At 45.1% G+C, this 27722-nt stretch overlaps 1 protein-coding gene across 3 annotated transcripts in view; it reads left to right on the top strand.

Moving 5' to 3' along the window:
• The window catches only part of LOC141171544 (membrane-spanning 4-domains subfamily A member 4A-like), a 36002-nt gene that overhangs the window by 2601 nt on the left and 5679 nt on the right, over nucleotides 1-27722 (top strand). For 2 of the 3 annotated variants that reach the window (XM_073655225.1, XM_073655226.1), the window contains 2 exons: nucleotides 23802-23930; nucleotides 26179-26235. The exons of the other annotated variant lie outside the window; for it this stretch is intronic. In XM_073655225.1, coding sequence (XP_073511326.1) covers nucleotides 23868-23930; nucleotides 26179-26235 — 120 coding nt within the window. In that variant the 5' untranslated portion in view covers nucleotides 23802-23867. The remainder of the gene's footprint in view (nucleotides 1-23801; nucleotides 23931-26178; nucleotides 26236-27722) is intronic. 3 annotated transcript variants of the gene reach the window in all.

Here is a 27722-nt window from a genome sequence, read left to right as displayed (position 1 = left end):
ATAATTTGACAACTTAGAGCATACATGTCAAACTCTGGGCTGTGGGCCAAATCTGCCCTGCAGGGTGGTTTTATTTGGCCTGCGAAATCAGAATCACCACCCCTATGTGGGGCCCATTATTCTGTATGGAGGACTATGTGAGGCCATTATTCTGTATAGAGGACTATGTGGGGCCCATTATTCTGTATGGAGGAATATGTGGGGCTTATTATACTGTACGGAGGACTATGTGGGGCCCATTATTCTGTATGGAGGACTATGTGGGGCCCATTATTCTATATGGAGGACTATGTGAGGCCATTATTCTGTATAGAGGACTATGTGTGGCCCATTATTCTGTATGGAGGAATATGTGGGGCTTATTATACTGTATACTGGTTGGCCTGTGATTTTGTCCAAGTTTTTTATTTTGGTCCTCTGTTTGAGATTCACATGCCTGACTTAGAGTGACCTTCCCTCTTGGCATGACCATGCCTCTACACAATCTTACAGTGTCACATCAGTGCTGACAGTGTTAGACTATGTAGGATGTTATTCAAGAAAGAAACAGTAACATCTAGTTGTGAAAATATTCGTGTAATTACAGAAGGCTTGTTAGAGGAACAGCACAATACAGAACTCTAAGGGAAGACGCTCCAGACTTGTTACTGTATTTCATGAAGATTATGGCCTCAATCCATTAATGTGCATAAACCAGAATTTTGGCTTAAAACATCTTAATAAATCACAAAAATATTGTGGCTCTTGCAGTTTTCACATCAGTATGGACGTAGGATAAACAACGGGGGGCGTTTGCCACTTTAGAAGAGACAAAGAAAATGGATTTTCCAGCATTTCCATCCATAAAATGAATCTTTTTATTAGAAATTAATTTAAAAACAGGAGAATTCATCATGAGAATAAAATCTTACTCGTTTCTGGCGAAACCTACACCCTTAGTCATTGTGCCCTTTCCTATGAATAAGGTCGTAGTGTACACCAGAAACGCATAAGGTTTTATCCTCATAATGAATCCTTCTGATTTTAAATTAATTTCTAATAAAAAGATTAATTTTCTGGATGAAAGTGCCAGAAAATCCTTTTTCTTCATCAGTTATACAGTAGCTGAGCTTCAAAAGCAGGAATTGGCACCCATTCATCAACTTTCCAGTGTATCCCGAACAATATTGGCTTGGTGAGCTTCTTTATTTCTTTTTTCAACAAACTGTGATGCCACAAAGTGGTATTACTTACTCCAGAATTGTACTGCAGTCCCATCAGAGGCCCCTCATACAAGCAAATCAGCTCTCCTGCTTCGCACTGATGAGGGGAAAACACCCCAAAATACGTGTCTACAAATTGTAGTGTCTAGTTTGGCTTTTATACCAAGTCAAGTGGCAAGGCTCGTTAAAGGGTTGATATTGTCTTTTAGGATTTTTACCCCCCCCCCCCCAATAGGTGGTGTTAGAGTTCCTATCCTCCTCCTCTCTGAAGAGGATATTTGGATATTTAAATTCACAGAAAAGCATTACATGGCCTATAAGTTGTCAAGGCAGCCGGAGGTCACATGACCGCCTCCGGGTCTGCCATGTACAGTGTCCTGCTAGGCTCAGCCTGCAGCTGAAGTCTAGCAGGAGACAGACAGTGTAAAACTGTCAGCAAAGCTCTCATGCAATGCAATACATGTCTATTGCATTGCATGAGAACAGTGTTTAGAAAACTAAAAATTAATGTCCCATATAGGACTAAGTAAAAATGTAAAAAAAAGTAAAAAAAAATGTTTTCAAACTGTTAAAAAAATCACAAAATAAATAAAAATAAATAAAATATTAAACCAATAAATCCTTATATTTATGTAAAAACAAAAAAAGTACACATGTTTGGTATCGCCGCGTCCAAAACAACTCGATCTATAAAACTGTCACACTAATTAACTCCTTCTGTGCACATCGTAATAAAAATAAATAAAAAAGGGAGCAAAAACTATGCTTTTTCATCATATCGCCAAACAAAAAGTGGAAAAAAATGAGATCAAAAAGCAAAATGGTAATAAAAATGGTACTGCTGAAAACGTCATCTTTAGAGATGAGCGTTGTTCTACTCGAACTGTTCGCCAATCTCAAATTCGAGCTGTTTTGGGCGGTGTTCGAGCCGTTCGGCGAACACGAACAATTTGAGAAAAATTCGGCTGTTCGAGGTTATGTTCGATAACTGTTCGTGCACCAAAATCATAACTGGATTTTTTCTCAGTAATGATGAAAATTAATGTTAATACGCAGTTTGAGTGTACAGCGGGGTGGGGGGAGGGGCAGGGGATGGATCTCTGCAGGAACAATGAAGATCTCCATTTTTTTTTTCTCTTTCCCGCATTTACAGTGGGGAGGTGCAATCTGTCAGCCTATCAGCAGCGCACACACGGAGCGAAGTGCTTTTTTTCACACAAGCAAGGGCATGTGTCATTGGCAGTGTATGTCACATGTCCTTGCCCTATAAGACCAAGCCATTTTCCCCGTCGCCACCATTTTCTCACTGCTGCAGCTGCGTGTTAGACGGCACCGCTGTTGCTGTGTGCGCTATACCTTGTTAATTTCAAGCCAATTTTCGCACAAATCTACAGATAGCTTGGGAGTAGGGAATAGTTGTGATTGCAGTCCTTTTAAGGACTAGGTTACAGCATTTCCTATGACTTTTATCAGGCAGGTCTGTGCTCTTAAATAGATAGGTTGTGGGAGTAAAGACTAATTGTAATTGGAGTCCTTTTCAGGACTAGGTTACATCAGTTCCTATCAGTTTTTGCCAGGCAGGTCTGTGCCAGTGCTGTGCAAGTTTTTTTCACAGCATTTGGCTGAATCTAGCAAAGCTAATCCTTTTTGGCCTATTGCAGAGTGTGTTAGTCAGTGGAGTAGCCTATCTGTGTTGCAAGATATACCACCTGTGTATAGAATACCAATTTTTTTACTGCACCTAGTGAAGTAAAATCTTTTGGGCATAGCATCATTCTATTAGTCCATCTATACTGACCTCCATCAGGTTGCAAATTGAATATAATTTTTTTCTGCATCTAGCTCTGAAAAAATATTGGGCTTCTAGCTGTGTGTGGGACTTGTTGTATTAGTCCATCTATACTGACCTCCATCAGGTTGCAAACTGAATATATTTTTTTCTGCATCTACCTCTGAAAAAATATTGGGCTTCTAGCTGTGTGTGGGACTTGTTGTATTAGTCCATCTATACTGACCTCCATCAGGTTGCAAATTAAAAATAATTTTTATCTGCATCTACAGTACCTCTGAAAAAATATTTGGGCTTCTAGCTGTGTGTGGGACTTGTTCTATTAGTCCATCTATACTGACCTCCACCAGGTTGCAAATTGAATATAATTTTTATCTGCATCTAGCTCTGAAAAAATATTTGGCCTTCTAGCAGTGTGTGGGACTTTCTCTATTAGTCCATCTATACTGACCTCCATCAGGTTGCAAATTAAAAATAATTTTTATCTGCATCTACCTCTGAAAAAATATTTGGGCTTCTAGCTGTGTGTGGGACTTGTTCTATCAATCCATCTATACAGACCTCCATCAGGTTGCAAACTGAATATATTTTTTTCTGCATCTACCTCTGAAAAAATATGTGGCCTTCTAGTAGTGTGTGGGACTTTCTCTATTAGTCCATCTATACTGACCTCCATCAGGTTGCAAATTCAAAATAATTTTTTGTCTGCATCTAGCTCTGAAAAAATATTGGGTTTCTAGCTGTGTGTGGGACTTGTTGTATTAGTCCATCTATACTGACCTCCATCAGGTTGCAAACTGAATATATTTTTTTCTGCATCTACCTTTGAAAAAATATTGGGCTTCTAGCTGTGTGTGGGACTTGTTCTATTAATCCATCTATACAGACCTCCATCAGTTTGCAAACTGAATATATTTTTTTCTGCATCTCCCTCTGAAAAAATATTGGTCTTCTAGCTGTGTGTGGGACTTGTTGTATTAGTCCATCTATACTGACCTCCATCAGGTTGCAAATTGAATATAATTTTTATCTGCATCTAGCTCTGAAAAAATATTTGGCCTTCTAGCAGTGTGTGGGACTTTCTCTATTAGTCCATCTATACTGACCTCCATCAGGTTGCAAATTGAATATAATTTTTATCTGCATCTAGCTCTGAAAAAATATTTGGCCTTCTAGCAGTGTGTGGGACTTTCTCTATTAGTCCATCTATACTGACCTCCATCAGGTTGCAAATTGAATATAATTTTTATCTGCATCTACCTCTGAAAAAATATTTGGGCTTCTAGCAGTGTGTGGGACTCATTGTATTAGGCCATCTATACCAAGCTCCACCAGCTTTGAAATTAATAATAATTTTTAGCTGCATCTAGCCCTGAAAATAATTTTTCCCAATAGTGGTAGCAATAGAAATATGGGGCGCGCGCCTGGCTAACAAAAATATACGCTTCATAACACAAAACACCAGCCTAGCGCACTGCATTAATAAGATGGCATCATCGTCTCTCCCAGTGCTAGGCCTACTACGCAGGCTAGTATTCCTGTGCCTAAAACACAATGTATGGGTCCGCGCTAGCCACTATGCTGAGGGGTATAAAGCTGCTGCTAACGCTTTATAACAATTCAATTGGCAGATTTTCACAGAGCTCTTCCACAACGCCCACCCATCGGGCAACAGTTGCCCACCCTCCCTATGGGATCTAGTGGCGAATAGTTGATGCCATTAATCAGAGCGTCAGTTGCCCCGTCAACGTGGCAAGCATACGGTAAGGCATGGGAAGAGTGGACACGACTAGTAGCAGGCAGACGGGTTGACCAATGTGAACAAGCCAGATCACAAGTCACCATAGAATTTCTCCACCAGCTAATGATGAGGGGCATATCAGGGGCGTCAGCGCAGCGGTGTCTGACCGGAGTAGCATTTCACTTCCAACTACTGAATTGGGGAGATGTGACAAAGATTCATCATCAGACAATCCATAAAAGGGTGGAAAAGGGGTCAGCCAAGTCAGGAATGTAGACGTCCCGTCCCGTGTCACTAAAACTGATTTCTCACATCTTATCCCTAACACCATTAACATGACACTCACAATTTGAAGCAACACTAATGTCTACTGCATTTGTGATCGCCTTCTTCGGGGCGCTATGTATAAGCGAATTAGTCCCTCAATCCAAAATTACCACCAGTGGACGCTTATTACACCAGGAAGTAGTCATAGCCAATAATGCAATACGTGTACGCATACACCAATCGAAAACGGTTCCAACGGGCAGGGGTACTTGGGTACTTCTACAACCCACAAACAGTACACTGAGTCGGGTAACAATAGTAAAAACATATCTAACCATCAGATCACAAAGTAATTTCTTCGTATCACACATTGATGGAACGCCATTATCAAGATACCTGTTCCAAGCTATATTTAATAAATGCATAACATCGGCAGGGAACCACCCCAAAGATTACGGGACACACTCATTCCGCATAGGTGCGGCCACGGAAGCAGCAAGAGCAGGACTGTCAGAAACGGAAGTTCAGAGGATAGGGAGATGGCGATCCACGTGTTTGGCGAGATACATAAGACCGGACTTGTTATCCTAACGTGGTTTGTTTCTTTTACAGGTGACGCTAAGCCAACAGTGTGAGTGATAGGCCACTCGTATATATATTGGGCACAAAAAAGGGCGAAAGTCCGCCCAGACGGGAGGAAATTAGAGTTTCATAACACATATTTCAACTGGAGAGGTATTAGAGGCCTGCTATGGCCACAGGTACTAATGGAGGTAATCAAGGTAGGGAGAGAGGCAAGAGGTCCGGTCATCTTAGTTATACAGGCCGGGGGAAACAACCTAGGTCATCACAAGAGCGCATAACTAATGGCAATAATGAAACTAGACACTGAGCGCTTCAGAGAATTTTTCACAAAATTAGCTATAGTATGGTCAGAGATTGTGCCGATAGCGGTATGGCAAGGTGCGCGAGACATCACAGCCATCGAATGGACAAGGCGGGTAATAAATATTCGGATGGCAAAATTTAGAAGAGACAGAGGCGGTGTAGTGATACGACACCGACAACTGGAAGGAGATAAAGCAGGCCTCATACGGCCCGACGGTGTTCACTTAATAGATATTGGACTGGACATATTCCTGTCAGGACTCCAGGACGGAGTGGAACAAGCGTTAAGAGTGATGGGTGGGGGTTAGAGTCCTGCATACGAGTACGCTGGATCCTCCATGGCCTGGAAATAGAAAGGACATGTTGGAGAGTTACACTTGTTGGCCAACTTGCCGGAGTGGGGACCCAGGGCATGCTGCAACAAGCTGAATTATTTTAGAAATAAAATGCCTTTCTAATGGAATGAGTATAAAGAGTTAATAAAGCTGTGACCGATCCTCACCCATCCAGTTGTAAGAGTTACATTATTGGGTTGTCCATGAAAGGGGGGCGGTAGGGGGGCTGAGCATCTGGGTTTGGTTGGGGGTCCCCACAGTCTGCCTAGGCTAGATTAATTTAAAAATTCTTATTAGATACACAGGCGGTGCAGCTTGCTTCGCAGCTGGGCTACTACGCCCAAAGTATTGCCTAGGCTAGATGCAGTTAAAAATTCTACGCTGACTAGCAGACACTGGAGATCTGGAGCAGACCTCTGAGTAAACAGCTCTTCAGACTCAACCATCTGTGTTACCCCAAGCCATAGTGTATGTAGTTTCTTAGAGTTAAAAGGGGGGGGGGTGCGACCCAACCCACCTGGAATTGACGATGCCAACGTCACGTAAGACACAGCAAGGGGACTCCCAAAATTGTGGCAAAGACACCACTTAACCCTAGAACGCATACCTGTGGCCTTGCAGGCCCGCCCAGTTAATTGTTTTCTATTTTCTGCAAGATTGCTTTAGTTAGAATTTTGAAACTCTAGGTATTCTTCATGTATATAGTTGTTTGTCATTTGAGTTTGAGTTATTCCATGTTATTTGCACACGGGCCTAAAGGGCCCCAGGTATGTGAAAGTGTAGATTTTTATGGTCATGCGTTCTAGGGTTAAGTGGCATCAATTGCCCCACTGTTGCTTAAAACGGTTGGTGAGGTGATTTTACCAAATCCCCAAGCTTTTAGTCTCCCAAGGATGACACAGGGGTAGAAATGTCCTTGCGAATCCATGATTTGATCATCTTTATGAACGTGAGTCTGTCTACATTCTCAGTGGACAGCCGCGTGCGCTTATCTGTCAGCACACCACCAGCAGCGCTGAACACACGTTCAGAGAGAACGCTGGCTGCATGGCATGACAAGATCTCCAAGGCGTGAGTGGCGAGCTCCGGCGATTTTTCAAGATTGGAATACCAAAATGAGCAAGGGTCCAGTGACACAGTCATGGCTTCGATGTTCACTTGGAGATTCTCCTGTACCATCCTCTCTAGGCATTGACTATGTGTCAGACTTCTTGTCTCCTGTGGCCTTGCAAAGGATGGTCTAAAAAAGTGGTGAAACGATTCCACAAAATTGCTGTTACCAGCAGATACTGTGTTACTGTTACTGTTTGAGTGATGAAGACTCGACAGTCCCACCGTTGGCAAGTTAGAACTGTGAGATTCACTACATGCACCACTGGTGTTTTGTGGAAAAGCACATGTAAGATTCTGCAACAGATACTCCTGCATTCGTCAATACCTTTTTATGGCAGGAATTATTTCGGCAAATATACTTTTGTACTGGGGATCTAAGAGTGTGGCAACCCAGTAGTCGGGATTACTTCGAATTCTGACAATCCGGGGGTCATGTTGCAGGTAGTGCAGCAAGAAGGCACTCATGTGTCTTGCGCATCCAGAAGGACCAAGTCCTTGTTGTGTTGGTAGCGAGGTAAGAATCATGCTTCCTTCCTCTGCCCTCTCCCTCCAACCTCGCACAACAGAAATGTGATCAAGGTCTCCCTCATCTGATGAGTCTTCCATGCCCATTGCCAGTTCGTCCTCCACTTCTTCCTCGGCTCCTGCACCTTCCTCAACAGTTTGGCTGCTACCATGCGCCCTGGTTAATCCCTCTCCCCCACCCTCCCATGCCTGCCGCCTTGGTGCTGCCGACCGTCTGGACCTTGGAGATGTTATCCCTTCCGCATACGACTCCTCCTCTACTTCATCCACCTCCTCTAGTCCCACCACCTGACTCTGAATTCTGTTTAACGTGTGCTCCAGCATGTAAGTCACCGGAATAGTCATGCTGATAATAGCATCGTCAGCACTAAACATCTTCGTCGCCATTTCAAGACTGTGCAGAAGGGTGCATAGGTCCCTGATCTGAGACCACTCCTCCAGCGTGATTTGCCCCACCTCTGGATCTTGTTGGCCCAGGCTATACGTCAGAACGTATTGCACCAGGGCTTGTCGGTGCTGCCACAGTCGCTGCAACATGTGCAGAGTTGAATTCCACCGTGTTGGCACATCGCATTTCAGCCGGTGAACTGGCAGGCCCAACGACTTCTGTAGAGATGTAAGTCGTTGAACTGCGGGATGCGAACGGCGGAAGTGAGCACACAGCGACCGTGCACTCTGCAGAAGGCCATCTAGTCCGGGATAGTGGGCTAAAAATTGCTGGACAACCAGGTTCAACACGTGAGCCATACAAGGCACGTGTGTGACATTGCCCCGGCGAAGTGCCGCACCCAGGTTTGCAGCATTGTCGCACATGGCCTTCCCTGGTTGCAGGTCCAGTGGAGACAACCTTTCATGAAACTGGGTCTCCAGAGCTGACCAAAACTCCTCAGCTGTGTGACTCACATTTCCCAGACATTTCAAAGTAAACACTGATGCGTTGAGCCCTGCTGCCAGCATAGTAAGGAGGTGTGCAGGATTCCTTCTGCGCAGTTAGAAAGCAGGTGGCATTGCCAGACAGGCTTTGGGTGCAGGTGGAGGACCGAGAGGAGGTTGAGGAGGCAGAAGCAGTGGAGGAAGTTCGAGATAAAGAGGATTAACACACAATTCGTGGGGACGGTAAGACTTGGACAGCAGCCCCTTGTCCTGCTGTCACCATAGTTACCCAGTGCCCAGTCAGCGACATGTAACGCCCCTGTCCATGCCTTCTCGTCCAAGTGTCTGTGGTGAAGTGCACCCTGTCACACACACAGTTTCTCAAAGAAGCGGTGATGTTGTGTGCGACATGCTAGTGGAGCGCAGGCACACCTTTCTTTGAGAAGTAGTGCCGACTGGGCATCTGGTACTGGGGCACTGTGACGGACATAAGGTCTTGAAAATCCTCTGTGTCCTCCAGGTGGAAAGGCAGCATTTCTGTAGCCAACAGCTTGCAGATGGTGAAATTCAACCTCTTAGCTTTCTCATGGCTAGGAGGAAATGGTCTTTTACTTTTCCACATCTGAGGGACCGAGGGCTGGCTGTTGTGCTTAGACGGTGTTGAGTAGGGTGTCCCCGGCAACTGCCGGTCTGTGAGGAAGATGCAGGCGGACATGTTAGGTTGCCTTGATCCAAAGGTGGTGCTCTCGATGTCGGAGAGCGCTCAACACTAGCAGGTGTTTCCACTTCCCAATGAACTGACGACCTGCCAATCACACTGGCTGTTGCGGGTAAAGAGGTGGCAGGTCTGCGTCCAAAAACATGTGTGACTGCTGTCCCCCCAGTCACAGAGGATGAAGAGGCTGCGGATGCACAAGATGGGGCAGACGGTGGTTGGCCCAGCCGGCTAGGCCGCATTGTAGCACAGTGAGCTTCCCACTGCAACTTATGCTTCATATCCATGTGACGGTACATGCATGAAGTACTCAAACTATGTATTTTTTGGCCTCTACTTAGCTTTTGCTGACAAATATTACAGATAACACGAGTTGGGTCATCCTTATCGATCTGAATAAATGCCCAGGCTATGCAAGGCTTAGAGCCCATGTGACCTGAAGAGCCACTACGACTTGTGGTCAGAGGCAGAGTTGTGGTTGAGGATGCAGTTGTTGACGTGCTTCCAGTACTCCGTCTCTGTTCAGGAAGGCGCAACCTAACCTCGTCATCAATAGCATCTGTGATGCCCCGCTGCGCTTGGTATCACAGATCCTACAAGAGTGCATTGATGGAATCCTCCACAAGAGGCCCCCATAAACATTCACACATCTCCACCTTCCACCTCAGACCAGCAGAGGGAGCCCGTTAGGGATATAAATAGGGAAGGTGGAGCTAGGCAGTTCAGTTCCTCTGAAGAGTTCCTGCAGTAGAGAAGCCTAAGAGAGGTCAGTCTGCAGTGGAGCTCAGTCTAGTCTAGAGAACGCAGTTAATAGTTCAGCAGTGGAGCACGAGGCTCCTGCTTGCTAGATTCAGGGAGCCCAGATAGAGCTTAAGGTGTGCCGGTGCCGTAAGATCAGTGAAGCGCGGCAAGCTGCCGTTAGTGTGTATAGCCTAGTGAGGGCCCGAGTAGGCCGAAGGCGAGTGGCGAGTTAGTACATAAGGGGCAGAGGAGCTTAACCAGCTCACCCCGAAGCATTTACCGGACACAGGATCCGAGCTTACCGGTATCTCTATGACCCAGTAAGGCATAACCGGAATCCCTGGAGAACTACAAGTCCCAGGATCGCTAAGGTGCTGATATGTAACAGAGCCAGGAGACGCTTAGGCCCTGCATACTGGGAGCGTGAACTCCAAGAGAAGGCCCTACCACAAGGTCAGCCAGCGCAGGACAGAGACAAAGTTAGGCCTAGCTCCAGGCAGGTCAGAAACTTACTACGCAGAGGCAAGAAACAGGAGGCCCTACACCCGCTCATTGGGGAGGATCCTGATATGCACCCTTCACCCTACAGTGCTCTGGGATGTGCCTGAATTTCCACCAGTAAAAGGTACTGAAGTGACTACCGTGTCCGTTCCCGTTATAGCTCTGACCCAGCTGGGTCTCGCCTGTCCTGCATTCCCCCTGCATACGCTGCCCTGAGACCTATCTCCACCTGTGGGGAGCTATACCATCGAGCTGCCTTATCACCGGCCTCAGTGGACTGCTGCAGCGCTGGTGCTTGTCACCAGATACCACAGGTGGCGTCATGAACTCTTATAAAATTAACAATTATCCACCCTTTTAAAGAGAGACCCCAGGGTACGGGCCAGGGAGCCGACCACCGCGACATCCCCAAGGCCAGGCAAATGCCCGGGTACCTAGTCATCCCTATCCCCAGGGCTAGTTACATCCTCCTCCACCTCCTCTGCTGACCTCATCGACTGTCTGACTGTGGGTTGACAGTAAGTGGGATCTCCAACCTCGTCATCATCACCCTGTGTGTTATCACACCCGTCGCCCTCAGAGCCAACCTCTTCCTGCCCTGACCGAAAAGTCAAGTTGTCGCTCCAATCAGGTATTTGAGTCTCATCATCGTCTTCATCATTGTCTCCACCAACAGGAGTTACAGTTTGGGAACAAGGGTCTACATTATGCTCAGAACCTTCTTCATCTGGTCCTGGATCCAACTTATAAAGATTCTGGGCATCGGATCAGATCATTTCCTCATCTGGATTAACAGAAGCTCTGGAGCAGACCTCCGTTTCCCAGGCTATAGTATGAGTAAACAGCTGGGCAGACTCAGCCATCTGTGTTACCCCATACTCAGACGGGCAGCTGGAGACTTGGGAGCTGTGAGGAAGCAAGTGCGATTGGGGTGACACCTCTGAGGACTGGAGTATTTGTGATGTTGAAATTGAGGTGATGGAGAGCCCACTTGAAGGAGCACTTGATATCCGTTGAAGCACCTGCTGTTTTTGTGCCTCATTTAGAATTTGTAGCGATGGGGGTGTCCGTAAGAATGGGATCGTATCACATTGTCCACGAAAAGAAGTCGACATCTTAGATTGGCTGGAAGATGGTCTTTCTTCTGCAGATGTTACTCCCTCCCCCACCGTGGGGGGCCTCGACCCACCGGCGGACAGGCACCAGTATTGGGATAGGGGGGCTGGCCGTCAGGGTCCACCGCGGCTCTGGCACAAACCCGGCGACACAGAGGTGGCACAGGCAGGAACGGACTGGCCGTGTCGGCTTCTCACTTTTTGGATTTTAGAAGGGCATGACATGCCTATATCTGTGTCTCCCCCTCCTTTTACTCCTCCACCTCTTTTCTTTTCGCATGACTATATGTACTTGTCACTTTTCCATGTGTTAGTTGTGTCTTCTGAGCAGTTTGTCAGCTTTTGGACACCTTTGAAGGTGTTTTCTATGTGTTTCTATGTGTTTTTGTTTGCCTGCCATTGGTTTTAACGGTGTTCGAAGGTGTTCGACGAACAGTTCGACAAACAGTTCGGCGAACACACGGGTGTTCGACGAACCGAACCGAACTCGAACACTACGGGGGTGGCTCAACACTAGTCATCTTGTTCCGCAAAGAAAAAGCCGCCATACAGCTCCATCAGCCGAAAAATAAAACAGTTATAGCTCTCAGAATAAAGCGATGCAAAAAAATATTTTTTCTATAAAATTGTTTTATTGTGTAAAAGCGCCAAAACATAAAAAAATATACGGTAAGTGTAGTATCGCTGTAAACGTACTCACCCGAAGAATAATGCTGCCTTATCACTTTTACCACACGCAGAACGGCATAAAAGAAAACCTCAAAAAACAATTCCTGAATTGTTGGCTTTTGTTAATTTTACCTCCCAAAAAACGGAATAGAAAGCGATCAAAAAATGTCACATACCCAAAAATGGTACCAATAAAAATGTCAACTCGTCCCGCAAAAAACAAGCTGTCACATGACTCTGTCGGCCGAAATATGGAAAAATTATAGCTCTCAAAATATGGCGATGCAAAAACTAGATTTTGCAAAAAAAGCATCTTTTAGTGTGTGACAGCTGTCAGTCATAAAAACCCGATATAAATCTGGTATCTCTGTAATCGCACTGACCCGAAGAATAAAGTAATCTCATCATTTATACCGCACGAGGAACGGCATAAAAAATAAATAAAACCAATTCTTCACCTGCTACTGATTTGTTTATTATGTCTCCCAAAGATCGCAGTAAGGCTCTGCGCACATTTATCCTGCGCTCTGCGCTGAGCACTTACACCAGAGTTTCCGTGTAAATCTTTGAAATACGTGATTCAGACGGAACCCATGGCGGAAGATTCCCTGTAATGAGGCAGATATAGGCCACTGTGGATGCCGTCTGACCTGTGATCCCACGGTGTCAGTTTTTTTATGCGTGCATAAAAGTGCGGTTGGCCACAGTTTTGTGCACTTCTGAAAAAAGGACACCGCTAAACAGAGGCCAGACGGAGTCCAGAGTAACTCTGCTGCCTCATTACAGTGAATGGATCCCGCAGGGGTTTCATCTGAATTACATCACTTGAAAATTTAGATGGAAACCCCGATGTATGTGCTCAGCCTAGAGCGCCGGATAAACAATAAGTAAAATGTTCCCAATAAAAGCTTCAACTCAGTCCTCAAAAAAAGCTAGTCCCCACTCAGGTCCGTTATCTGTTAAAAATATAAGGGACTTCCAAGTTACTGGTAGCAGAAAGGCTCTGGAAAAGCGAAATGGCCCTTGCCCACCAAAAGAAATTCAGAAAATGTTGTGCTTCCAAATCCAAATGCCTATTCTACAATAATTTGTTCTCCAATTGTCAAATAGCGCTCCGTCCCCCCCAGATCTCGCCGTATGGCTAAGCGGTACGATACAGCCACATATGGGGTATTGCCACTTTTAGAAGAAATTGTGTGACACATTTCGGCACCATTTTTACCCATTGCCTTGTGTGAAAATGTAAAATCTGAGGGTAAAACTATTTTTTGTGGTAAAAATATAATTATGTTTTCTTCACTGCCCAATAGTATAAATTTAAAAATTAAAAAGTACTCACTACTTCCCTAGATGAATTCCTCGAGAGGTGTAATTTACAAAATGGGGTCACTTGTGGGGGTTTCTGCTGTTTCGGCGACTCTTCAAATGAGACATGGTGTCTGCAACCTATCCCAGCCAACATAGCGCTCCTTTCCCTTCTGAACCCTGCCGTACACCAAAGCAGTGGTTTTCCCCCACATATGGGGTATCGGCGTACTCAGGAGAAATTGCACAACAAATTTCATAGCGCAATTTCTCCTGTTATGCTTATGATAATGCAAAATTAGGGGATGAAAAACATTTTTTGTGGGAAAAATGTGAAAATTTTATTTTTACGGCTCAATATTATAAACTTCTGTGAAGCACCTGGGGGTGCAAGGTGCTCACCACACATCTAGATAAGTTCCCTAAGGGGTCTAGTTTCCAAAATGGTGTCACTTGTGGGGAGTTTCCACTGTTTAGGCACATTAGGGGCTCCCCAAATGCGACATGGCGTCCGCTAATTATTCAAACAAATTTTACATTCAAAAAGTCAAATGGCTCTCCTTCCCTTCCGAACCCTGTAGTGTACCCAAATAGTGGTTTTCCCCCACAAATGGGGTATCTGCATACTCAGGAGAAATTGCACAGCAAATTTCATGGTGCAATTTCTCCTGTTACCCTTATGATAATGCAAAATTAAGTGATGAAAAACGTTTTTGTGGGAAAAATGTGAAAATTTTATTTTTACAGCTCAATATCATAAACTTCTGTGAAGCACTTTGGGGTTCAAGGTGCCCACCACACATCTAGATAAGTTCCCTAAGGGGTCTAGTTTCCAAAATGGTGTCACTTGTGGCGGGTTTCCACTGTTTAGGCACATCAGGAGTAGAGATGAGCGGTGTTCGACTAGAACTGTTCGCCAATCTCAAATTCGAGCTGTTTTGGGCGGTGTTCGAGTTGTTCGACGAACCCGAACGATTTGCAAAAAATTCGGCTGTTCGAGGTTATGTTCGATAACTGTTCGTGCACCAAAAGCGTGTCCTGCATGTCTGGCGCTATTTAGAGCACCAATCATGCAGGGATTGTCTGCCACTCACTGTAATGCCACAGCCATGGTGGTTGTGGCATTACAGTGATTGCCCAAATCGATGGGAACAGTGCTCACAGTGAAACATGTAAAGCCGGCAATTCAGCAGCGGCATACACCGGTACCCGACAATTTAGAACCAAAAGAATAGAGCTTCACACATAGATTAGATAGATAAAAACATGTCAGCCACATATATATGAAGTACAGTGACAGTGTTGCTTGCTGTACTTGTCATTTAGTGTAAAGGATTTATCAAAAAAAATAATAGTGTTTTCATGCACCGTCTCTTTAAAAAAGCCGGCCGGCAATTCAGCAGCGGTACCCGACAATTTAGAATAGAAGGAATAGAGAATCACACATAGATTAGATAGATAGAAACATGTCAGTCACATATATATGAAGTACAGTGACAGTGTTGCTTACTGTACTTGTCATTTAGTGTAAAGGATTTATTAAAAAAAATAATAGTGTTTTCATGCACTGTCTCTTTAAAAAAGCCGGCCGGCAATTCAGCAGCGGTACCCGACAATTTAGAATAGAAGGAATAGAGAATCACACATAGATTAGATAGATAGAAACATGTCAGTCACATATATATGAAGTACAGTGACAGTGTTGATTAATGTACTTGTCATTTAGTGTTAAAATAAAGGATTTATTTAAAAAAAAATTGGCATGGGGTTCCCCGTAATTTTAGGCTCTAGCGGAGGTTAAGCAGACGGCTGGGGCAGATGTTTGAAGCCTGGGAAGGGGGTAATACCCACAGAGCTTCCCAGGCTACTAATATCAGCCCCCAGCGGAATACCTAGCCTTTACTAGCTATTAAAATGGGGGACCCCCCCAAAAAAATGACGTGGGGTCCCCCCTATTTTAATAGCTAGCAAAGGCTAGGCAGACAGCTGGGGGCTGATATTAATAGCCCAGGAAGGGTGCCATGAATATTGGCCCCCTCCCAGGCTAGAAACACCAGCCGTCAGCCGCCCCAGAAATGGCGCATCCATAGGATGCGCCAATTCTGGCACTTAGCCTCGCTCTTCCCACTGCCCTGTAGCGGTGGCAGTGGGGTAATAGGGTTGGGGTTGATGTCAGCTTATAATGCCAGCTGACATCAAGCCCAGGTTAGTAATGGAGAGGCGTCTATAAGACACCCCCATTACTAACCCCATAGTCAAAGTTAAAAGAAAACACAAACACCCAGAATAAAGTCCTTTAATTGAAATAAAGACAAAATTCTTTATTGTTCTAAATTAAACCATACTTACCGTCACGCCCATTCCACCTGAAGCCAACGATCTCCTGCAATAAAAGTAAAATAATAAAGCAACCTCATCCTTACCTTTCCATGGTTCCCACGACAGCTTCAGCTCTGCTACATCGAGATGACAGGCTGGACCGCAGCAGAACGCTGCCATCCAGCCTGTCATCCCGCGGACACTGAGAAGCGCAGGCATGCTTGCGCTCCTCAGTGTCTCGCTGTGACGGCATAAAGATGAGACGAGTTCATGTCCAATGAACTTGGCTCAAATCATGCACGTCACTGACAGCGTGGGAGAATTCTCACGCTGTAGCGCTGAGTGCAGGAGAATTTTCCCACGCTGTCAGTGACGTGCATGAGGTGAGCTGAGATCATTGGACATGAATGAGCTCACCTCATGCACGTCACTGACAGCGTGGGAAAATTCTCCTGCACTCAGCGCTTCAGCGTGAGAATTTTCTCACGCTGTCAGTGACGTGCATGAGGTCAGCTCATTCATGTCCAATGAACTTAGCTCACCTCATGTACGTCACTGACAGCGTGGGAGAATTCTCACGCTGAAGTTCTGAGTGCAGGAGAATTTTCCCACGCTGTCAGTGACGTGCATGAGGTGCGCCGAGTTCATTGGACATGACCTCGGCTCATCTGGATGCCGTCACAGAGAGACACTGAGGAGCGCAAGCAAGTCTGCGCTTCTCAGTGTCTGCGGGATGACAGGCTGGATGGCAGCTTTCTGCTGCGGTCCAGCCTGTCATCTCGATGTAGCAGAGCTGAAGCTGTCGTGGAAACCATGGAAAGGTAAGGATGATGTTGCTTTATTATTTTACTTTTATTGCAGAAGACATTGGCTTCAGCTGGAATGGGCGTGACGGTAAGTATGGTTTAATTTAGAGCAATAAAGAATTGTGTGTTTATTTCAATTAAAGGACTTTTTTCTGGATGTTGTGTTTTTTTTAAATACTTTACTAGAAATTCATGGCGGTCATGTCTAATATTGGCGTGACCCCATGAATTTCGGGCTTAGGGCCAGCTGATAATGCCAAGCTGGCCCTAACCCCTTTATTACCCAGTGAGCCACCGCACCAGGGCCCTGGATGAGTTGGGTACAGCGCCAGAAGATGGCGCTTCTATGAACGCGCCATTTTCCGGGGTGGCTGCGGACTGCAATTTGCAGCTGGGGGGACCCAGAAAGCTTGGGCCTCCCTGCGTTGCAGATTCCAGCCCCCAGCTGCCTAGTTGTACCTGGCTGAACACAAAAATAGGGCGAAGCCCCACGTATTTTTTTTTTTAATTATTTCATGAAATTCATGAAATAATTAAGAAAAAAAGGGCTTCCCTATATTGTTGTGTCCGGCCAGGTACAAATAGGCAGCTGGTGGTTGGGGGCAGCCCGTTCCTGCCTGCTGTACCTGGCTGGACACAAATATAGTGCGAAGCCCCACGTCAATTTTTTTTTTAATTATTTCATGAAACTAGATGGTGGCCCGATTCTAACGCATCGGGTATTCTAAAATATGCATGCGGCAGACCCGGCGCAATCAGCAGAGCGGTGTTTAAATTTGGCGCCAAAATCGCTGAATGGTCGCGGCCAGCAACCGCGACCCATCAGCAAAGCGGTGTTGAAATTTGGCGACTATATCACTGATTGGTCACGGCCGGCGGTTGCGACTAATCAGCAGAGCGGGGTTTAAATTTTGCGCCAATAATGCTGATTTGTCGCAGTCGCGACCAATCAGCAAAGCGGTGTTTAAATTTTGCGCCTATAATGCTGATTGGTTGCGGTCGCGACCAATCAGTAAAGCGGTGTTTAAATTTGGCGCCAATAATGGTGATTGGTCACGACTGTGACAATTCAGCAGAGCGGTGTTTAAATTTGGCGGCAACAATGTTGATTAGTCGCGGCCGGCGGTCGCAACCAATCAGCAGAGCGGGGTTTAAATTTGGCGTCAATAATGCAGATTGGTCGCAATCGCCGGCCACGACCAATCAGCAGAGCGGTGTTTAAATTTGGCGCCAAAATCACTGATTGGTCGCGGCCGGCAACTGTGACCAATCAGCAGAGCGGGGTTTAAATTTGGCGCTAATACTGCTGATTGGTCGCGGACGGCGACCGCGATCAATCAGCAGAGCGGTGTTTAAATTTGGCGCCAATAATGCTGATTAGTCGCGGCCGGCATCCGCGACCAATTAGCAGAGCGGGGTTTAAATTTGGCGCCAATCTCGCTGAATGGTTGCGGCTGGAGTCCGCGACCAATCAGCAGAGCGTTGTTTAAATTTGGCGCCAATCTCATTGATTGGACGCGTCTGGCGTCCGCGACCAATCAGCAGAGCGTTGTTTAAATTTGGCGCCAAGCTCGCTGATTGGTCGCGGCCGCTATTTAAATGTGGCGCCCAAATCGGTGATTGGTCGCGGGCAGCGTCCACGACCAATCAGCAGAGCGGTGTTTAACTTTAGCGCCAAGATCACTGATTGGTCGCGTGCGGAGAGCGCGACCAATCAGCTAATCGTATTGGTGAGGACCGGGGAGCGCCGCTGCCTGGTCGGATACTTCCGTTGCGAGAAGCCGGGAGATGAGCGACTGCTCGCAGCAGAAGTATCCCGACCCGCAGCGCCGCTCCCCGGTCCTCCCTTGACACCCTAGCCGCTGATGTCCCCACAGTATCCGCGTGGTGTTACAAAGATCCGGACATTTGTGTTAAAAATCGCTGATTGGTCGCTGGCGCTGCCCGCGACCAATCACCGATTTGGGCGCCAAATTTAAATATCGGCCGCAACCAATCACCAATCTTGGCTCCACATTTAAACATCGCTGTGCTGATTGGTCGCCGACGCTGGGCGCGACCAATCACCGATTTTGGCGCCACATTTAAATAGCGTCCGCGACCAATCAGTACAGCGGTGTTTAAATGTGGAGCCAAGATGGGTGATTGGTCGCGGCCGATATTTAAATTTGGCGCCCAAATCGGTGATTGGTCACAGGCAGCGCCAGCGACCAATCAGCGATTTTTAACACAAATGTCCGGACCTTTGTAACACCATGCGGATACTGTGGTGACATCAGCGGCTAGGGTGTGAAGGGAGGACCGGGGAGCGGCGCTGCGGGTCGGGATACTTCTGCTGCTAGCGCCCGCTCATGTCCCGGGTTCTCGCAGCGGAAGTATCCGCACAGGCAGCGCCGCTGACATCCATGCGGCTAGGGTGTAAAGGGAGGACCGGGGAGCGGCGCTGACATCCAATTGGTCGCGTCCGCTATTTAAATGTGCCGCACAAATCGGTGATTGGTCGCCGTCTTGACCGCGACCAATCACTGATCTTGCCGCCAAAGTTAAACACTACTGTGCTGATTGGTCGCGGACGCTGCCCGCGACCAATCACAGATTTGTGCGCCAAATTTAAATATCGGCCGCGACCAATCACCGATCTTGGATCCACATTTAAACAACGCTGTGCTGATTGGTCGCGGCCGATATTTAAATGTGGCGCCCAAATCGGTGATTGGTCGCGGTCTTGGCACGCGACCAATCACTGATCTTGCCGCCAAAGCTAAACACTACTGTGCTGATTGGTCGCGGACGCTGCCCGCGACCAATCACCGATTTGTGCGCCAAATTTAAATATCAGCCTCATGCACGTCACTGACAGCGTGGGAAAATTCTCCTGCACTCAGCGCTTCAGCGTGAGAATTCTCCCACGCTGTCAGTGACGTACATGAGGTGAGCTGAGTTCATTGGACATGAGCTCACCTCATGCATGTCACTGACAGCGTGGGAAAACTCTCAAGCTGAAGCGCTGAGTGCAGGAGAATTTTCCCACGCTGTCAGTGACGTGCATGAGGTGCGCCGAGATCACTGGACATGAACTCGGCTCATCTGGATGCAGTCACAGCCTGACACTGAGGAGCGCAAGCATGCCTGCGCTTCTCAGTGTCTGCGGGATGACAGGCTGGATGGCAGCGTTCTGCAGCGATCCAGCCTGTCATGTGAATGTAGCAGAGCTGGAGCCGTCGTGGGAACCATGGAAAGGTAAGGATGAGGTTGCTTTATTATTTTTCTTTTATTGCAGGAGATCGTTGGCTTCAGCTGGAATGGGTGTGACGGTAAGTATGGTTTAATTTAGAACAATAAAGAATTGTGTCTTTATTTCAATTAAAGGACTTTATTCTGGGTGTTTGTGTTTTCTTTTAACTTTGACTATGGGGTTAGTAATGGGGGTGTCTTATAGACGCCTCTCCATTACTAACCTGGGCTTGATGTCAGCTGGCATTATAAGCTGACATCAACCCCAGCCCTATTACCCCACTGCAACCGCTACAGGGCAGTGGGAAGAGCGAGGCTAAGTGCGAGAATTGGCGCATCCTATGGATGCGCCATTTCTGGGGCGGCTGACGGCTGGTGTTTCTAGCCTGGGAGGGGGCCAATATTCATGGTACCCTTCCTGGGCTATTAATATCAGCCCCCAGCTGTCTGCCTAGCCTTTGCTAGCTATTAAAATAGGGGGGGACCCCACGTCATTTTTTTGGGGGGTCCCCCATTTTAATAGCTAGTAAAGGCTATGTATTCAGCTGGGGGCTGATATTAGTAGCCTGGGAAGCTCCGTGGGTATTACCCCCTTCCCAGGCTTCAAACATCTGCCCCAGCTGTCTGCTTAACCTCCGCTAGAGACTAAAATTACGGGGAACCTCACGCCAATTTTTTTTTTTAATAAATCCTTTATTTTAACACTAAATGACAAGTACAGTAACCAACACTGTCACTGTACTTCATATATATGTGACTGACATGTTTCTATCTATCTAATCTATCTGTGATGCTCTATCTTTCTGTTCTAAATTGTCGGGTACAGATGCTGAATTGCCGGCCGGCTTTTTTAAAGAGACGGTGCATGAAAACACTATTATTTTTTTAAATAAATCCTTTACACTAAATGACAAGTACAGTAACCAACACTGTCACTGTACTTATTATATATGTGATTGGCATGTTTATATCTATCTATCTATGTGTGAAGCTCTATTCTGTCTGTTATAAATTGTCGGGTACAGATGCTGAATTGCCGGCCGGCTTTTTTAAAGAGACGGTGCACGAAAACACTATTATTTTTTTAAATAAATCCTTTACACTAAATAACAAGTACAGTAAGCAACACTGTCACTGTCCTTCTTATATGTGTGACTGACATGTTTCTATCTATCTAATCTATGTGTGATGCTCTATTCCTTCTTGTCTAAATTGTCGGGTATCGGTGTATGCCGCTGCTGAATTTCCGGCCGGCTTTTTCAAAGAGAGCGTCTTCTGAGCAGTTTGTCAGCTTTTGGACACCTTTGAAGGTGTTTTCTATGTGTTTCTATGTGTTTTTGTTTGCCTGCCATTGGTTTTAACGGTGTTCGACGGTGTTCTAAGGTGTTCGACGAACAGTTCGACGAACAGTTCCTCGAACATCCCGGTGTTCGACGAACCGAACCCGAACACTACGGGGGTGGCTCAACACTAATCAGGAGCTCTCCAAACGCAACATGGCGTCCGCTAATTATTCAAACAAATTTTACATTCAAAAAGTCTAAGGGCGCTCCTTCCCTTCCGAACCCTGCAGTGCGTCCAATCAGTGGTTTTCCCTCAAATATGGGGTATCAGCACACTCAAGAGAAATTGCACAAAAAAATTTGGGGTCCATTTTTTCCTGTTACCCCTGTGAAAATAAAAAAAATTGGGTCTAAAGTAACATTTTTGTGAAAAAAAGTAAAATGTTCATTGTTTTCTTCCACATTCCAAAAATTCCCGTGAAACACCTGAAGGGTTAATAAACTTCTTGAATGTGGTTTTGAGCACCTTGAGGGGTGCAGTTTTTAGAATGGTGTCACTTTTGGGTATTTTCTGTCATAAAGGCCCCTCAAAGTCACTTCAAATAAGATGTGGTCCCTAAAAAAATGTTTTTGTAAATTTTGTTGGAAAAATGAGAAATCGCTGGTCAACTTTTAACCCTTATAGCTTCCTAACAAAAAAAAATTTTGGTTCCAAAATTGTGCTGATGTAAAGTAGACATGTGGGAAATGTTATTTATTAACTATTTTGTGTGACATATCTCTCTGATTTAAGGGCATGAAAATTCAAAGTTTGAAAATTGCAAAATTTTCGCCAAATTTCCGATTTTTTCACAAATAATCGCAAGTGATATCGAAGAAATTTTACCGCTGTCATGAAGTACAATATGCCATGAAAAAAACAAACTCAGAATCAGGGAGATCCATTGAAGCGTTCCAGAGTAATTACTTCATAAATTGACAGTGGTCAGAATTGAAAAAATTGGCCTGGTCACGAAGGCAAAAACAGGCTCTGGCGCAAAGTGGTTAAGGTCATGACACAGCATCTCAATCGAATTAAGGTCAGGACTTTGACTAGGCCACTCCAAAAAAAAATTGTTTTTCTTAAGCCATTCAGAGGTGGACTTGCTGGTGTGCTTTGGATCATTGTCCTGCGGTATAACCCAAGTGCGCTTCAGCTTAAGGTTGTGAACAGATGGCCAGACATTCTCCTTCAGAATTTTTTGGTAGACAGCAGAATTCATGGTTCCATTTACCACAACAAGTCTTCCAGGTCCTGAAGCAGCAAAACAGCCCCAGACCATCACACTACCACCACCATAGTTTACTGTTGGTATGATGTTTCTTTTCTGAATTGCTGTGTTACTTCTACGCCAGATATAATGGGACATACACCTTCCAAAAAGTTCAACTTTTGTCTTGTCAGTCCACAGAGTATTCTCCCAAAAGTCTTGGCGATCATCAAGATGTTTTCTGGCAAAACTGAGATGAGTCTTTATGTTCTTTTTGCTCAGCAGTGGTTTTCATCTTGGAACTCTGTCATGCATGCCATTCTTGCCCAGTCTCTTCTTATGGTGAATTCATGAACACTGACCTTAACTGAGGCTAGTGAGGCCTGCAGTTCTTTTGGATGTTGTTGTGGGGTCTTTTGTGACCTCTTGGATGAGTCGTTGCCCTGCTCTTGGGGTAATAATGACTCTGTGGTTCGGTGGAGTCCCAAAGCTTTAGAAATTTCTTTATAACCTTTTCCAGACTGATAGATCTAAATTACTTTGTTTCTCATTTGTTCCTCAATTTCTTTGGATTGCAGCATGATGTCTAGCTTTTGAGGATCTTTTAGTCTACTTCACTTTGTCAGGCAAGTCCTATTTAAGTGATTTCTTGATTGAGAACAGGTGTGGCATTAATTAGGCCTGTGTGTGACTACGGTAGTTGAACTCAGCTTCCCAAAGGTGTGATAAACCAGAGTTAAAATATAAATTGACGTTGTGGGGGGGCAATCACATTTTCATACAGGGCCCTGTAGGTTTGAATTTATTTTTCCCTTAATAATAAAGATCTTCATTTAAAAACTGCATTTTTTAGTTACTTGTGTTATCTTTGTCTAATATTTAAATTTGTTTTGTGATCTGAAACATTTAAGTGTGACAAACATGCAAAAGAATAAGAAATCAGGAAGGGGGCAAACATTTTCACACCACTGTACATACATACACATATAGTATATATACACACACTCGCATACACTCGCATACATGTACAGGTAGATACATTCATGCAAGCGTTTACCCAGACACGTATACACACATATAGTATATATCTATATACATTTATTTGAATTATTATTTTTCTTATTTTACAGACTGTTTAAATATTTGTGGGAATCCTTTTCATCACATTTGGTATCACATTTGCATTCATATGTAGTATGAGATGCTTTTACATGGAAAGTGTCACGTTTAACCATCTGTTTATATGGTCCGGTGCATTGGTAAGACAATTTACAATTTACAGCTCATCTTATTAATGTTTATGTTTAGAATTCTACGGAGTTTATGGGGCAGCACAGATAGAAAAATAAAGAGGAAAAAAAAATGATCTTTTCAAAAATAAAGTTTGGTCTATAGAAAAACAATTTGGATAAAGTTAATATAAAATTATTGGGGCAGATTTATCAAAACTGTCAAACTGTCTTCACTGCTCATATCAACCAATCACAACAAAGCTTTTATTTTCCCACAGAAGCTTACGAAATGAAAGCTGAACTCTGATTGGATGCTATGAGCAACAAGGATAGTTTTGCCTGAGAGGTCTGTACATGGCTTAATTACTATTTTGTTGTCATGTGCCAGCCCCTTCGTCCCAGGAATAGACATACCAGGGCCAAGTTATAAGGAGGGCACATGGACTTTAATAATGCACCTAATTTGACCAGTCCGGTTCCTCTGATTAAAGGGGGTTTGCTACTTCCTAATTATTTGTAAAAATGACCAAGTCATATCCAGTTACTAATATCATGTAATCACCACAACAATGCTGTGTCCTCATCTCAAAGGATCCGCCACTGTGCAATATGACTCTCTGGTCCTGGTTATGTCAGCTAATGGAGGGGAATGTGACTAAACCCAGTCATCAATGGCCTCCATTGGACAATTCTGTGCACAATGCCCATGCACAGTGTGATTGAAGGCCGATGGATGGGTCTAGTCAAGTACCCCTCGACCAGCAGCCATGTTCCACACCAGAGCTCATTGTGAGGGGACAACGCTTTATGATCAGCAAGCTTCTCTCTCACCTGTAGCGTGTAAGTGATCAGCGGTGTCCTCTCTCATAGAGTGTAAGCTCGTATGGTCAGCAGGGTCCTCTCTCTCTCGTAGAGTGTAAGCTCTTATGGCCAGTGGGGTCCTCTCTCCTGTAGAGTGTAAGCTATTATGGTCAGCGGGGTCCTCTCTCTCTCGTAGAGTCTAAGCTCTTATGGCCAATGGGGTCTTCTCTTTCTCGTAGAGTGTAAGCTGTTATGGTCAGAGGGGTCCTATCTTTCTCTCCTGTAAAGTGTAAGCTCGTATGGTCAGCAGGGTCCTCTCTCTCTCGTAGAGTGTAACCTCTTATGGTCAGCGGGGTCCTCTCTCTCTCATAGAGTGTAAGCTCTTATGGTCAGCGAGGTCCTCTCTCTCTCCTGTAGAGTGTAAGCTCTTATGGCCAATGGGGTCCTCTCTCTCTCGTAGGGTGTAAGCTCTTATGACCAGTGGGGTCTTCTCTCTCTCGTAAAGTGTAAGCTCTTTTGGTCAGCGAGGTCCTCTCTCTCTCCTGTAGAGTGTATGCTCTTATGGCCAATGGGGTCCTCTCTCTCATAGATTGTGAATTCGTATGGCCAGTGGGGCCTTCTCTCTCTCGTAGAGTGTAAGCTGTTATGGTCAGCGGGGTCCTCTCTTTCTGTCCTGTAGAGTCTAAGCTCTTATGGTCAGCGGGGTCCTCTCTCTCTCCTGTAGAGTGTAAGCTCTTATGGCCAGTGGGGTCCTCTCTCTCTCGTAGAGTGTAAGCTCTTATGGCCAGTGGGGTCCTCTCTCTCATAGGGTGTAAGCTCTTATGGCCAGTGGGGTCCTCTCTCTCTCATAGAGTGTAAGCTCTTATGGCCAGTGGGGTCCTCTCTCTCTCATAGAGTGTAAGCTCTCATGGCCAGTGGGGTCCTCTCTCTCTCGCAGAGTGTAAGCTCTTATGGCCAGTGGGGTCCGCTCTCTCTCGTAGAGTATAAGCTGTTATGGCCAGTGGGGTCCTCTCTCTCATAGGGTGTGAGCTCTTATGGCCAGTGGGGTCTTCTCTTTCTCGTAGAGTGTAAGCCCTTATGGCCAGTGGGATCCTCTCTCTCTCGTAGAGTGTAAGTTCTTATGGCCAATGGGGTCCTCTATCTTTCTTTTCTCCTCCATGTGTATTTTCTGAGCAATGACAAGCTCACCAGTATTGAGACTCACGCAAATTTATTCGCTGTAAATCAAATTTTAGAACAAAATCCGACAAATCCTGCTAATTCAAATTTCAAAAGTTCCGCTCATCTGTACTGCTCAGCTCTGTTGGACCCCCACCGATCTGATTATGAGGATAGGTCATCAATATCAAAGGATAGATCATGGAGGATAGGTCGTTTATATGAAAGTAGTGGACAACCCCTTCAAAACCCTACTGTACAGTTTCTTAGACTAAATCTGTTGTTAATGTCTGATAATTTTTTCTCCTCATTGTAGTATGTTATTTCTGGATCCATTTCATTGGCTTCTGCAGTCAAACCCACAATAGGGAAGGTAAGAAGAGTTGAAAACTAGAAAGGAAAAATTAGTAGGTCTCTAATTTAGGGATTGCACCAGCCAGACATCACTTGTGATTACATTTCTAGGAGAAAATGGAGCTTCACATAGCAGCCATTCAAATGAATAGTAAATGAATGGAGCTGCTCTTATAGGTATTCAATGGAGGTTTACAGCTTTAGACGTTTTTGGTAAATTCTACCATTTGATAGAAGACCTGTAGTCCAAGGATAATCATAAGTCAATCCAAAGAGGACTCATGGGTACATTCAAGAAAAGAATGAATGTCATTCAATATGGATGAATTTTATCTCTTCTTCATTTTAATTTTGTTCTTCAAGTTTCTATCCTTAAGGCTTCCCTATAGGAACTGGCTACCCTGGGCAACCAACCTAAGGCTATGTGCACACAGCATTTTTTTCAGACGGGCAGACCTGAGTTTTCCATGAGAAAGATGCTTCAGGAAACATCAGTGAGGTTTTTTTTCTGAAGCATCTTTTTTGACATTTTTGTGTTGTTATTTCCTGAGCGTATTTTTAATGCTTTGAGACATTTTATGAGCATTTTCCAGTATTTTTGTGAGTCTTTTTTACGGTTGCTATTCAGATGTTTCTTTAACTCTCTTCAACAATACAGAAACTGCTAGAGGAGCATTGACTTGTATTGTAGATATAGAGCGTCTTCTGAGCAGAAAAGTCCTGAAGAATGGTCAGGTCTCTTCTTTTATCCGCTGGGCGTCTTTGGAACCATGAAGCAGCTAAAAGACGCTCAAAAGACTGAACATATGAGCAGCAAGTTATTTTTTACATAGAAATGCATGTGATTAAAAGTTAGAATGTTTTCTGGGCAAATTTCAGGCTGACTACATTGCGGACACACCTAAATAGATGTTCCAAGCAAGTATCCTAAAAGTGGTCCTAACTCTAAAAGAAAGGTTAGATTTCTCTACAAACAGCGGTCTCTCAGCCTTGTTTATCAAAAAAGGTGGAGAGAATGGTTCCCTGCCGGCGCTGTGGTCAGCATCAGCAGGGACAATGATGAGGGTAGTAGTGTCTGCTCCCGCAGTGTCCATGTGTAAAAGTAAGAATAAAATAATAAAATCCTTATATTCAACTATCCTAGGTGTTCCCCGCAGTAATCCATGCGACCGCTGACACAGAGGAGCCAGGGAGAATGAGCCGCTCCAGCGAACTCCCTGAGAGCAGCTCCGGCTCATTCTCTCCGGCTCCTCTGCTGATTGGTCACATGGATTACAGGGGGGGACATCTCCGGACAGGTGATTGTAAGGATTTTATTATTTTATTCTTATTTTTATACAGGGACACTGCAGGAGCAGACTACTACTACCCTCATCATTGTCCCAGCTAACTGTAGCGCTGATTCCCAGGCCCCGGCACGCGTCACATGGGTGACACACGGATGTCATCCGCGTGGTACATTTTGCGGACCATGCATTCTTAAAAAAATGGACATGTCAGCGTGTG

Source organism: Phyllobates terribilis, unplaced genomic scaffold (assembly GCF_046119375.1).
Source record: "Phyllobates terribilis strain yellow unplaced genomic scaffold, ASM4611937v1 Scaffold_12__6_contigs__length_324123572, whole genome shotgun sequence".
NCBI classification, from domain to species: Eukaryota; Metazoa; Chordata; class Amphibia; order Anura; family Dendrobatidae; genus Phyllobates; species Phyllobates terribilis.
This window is presented reverse-complemented; position numbering and strand designations above follow the sequence as displayed.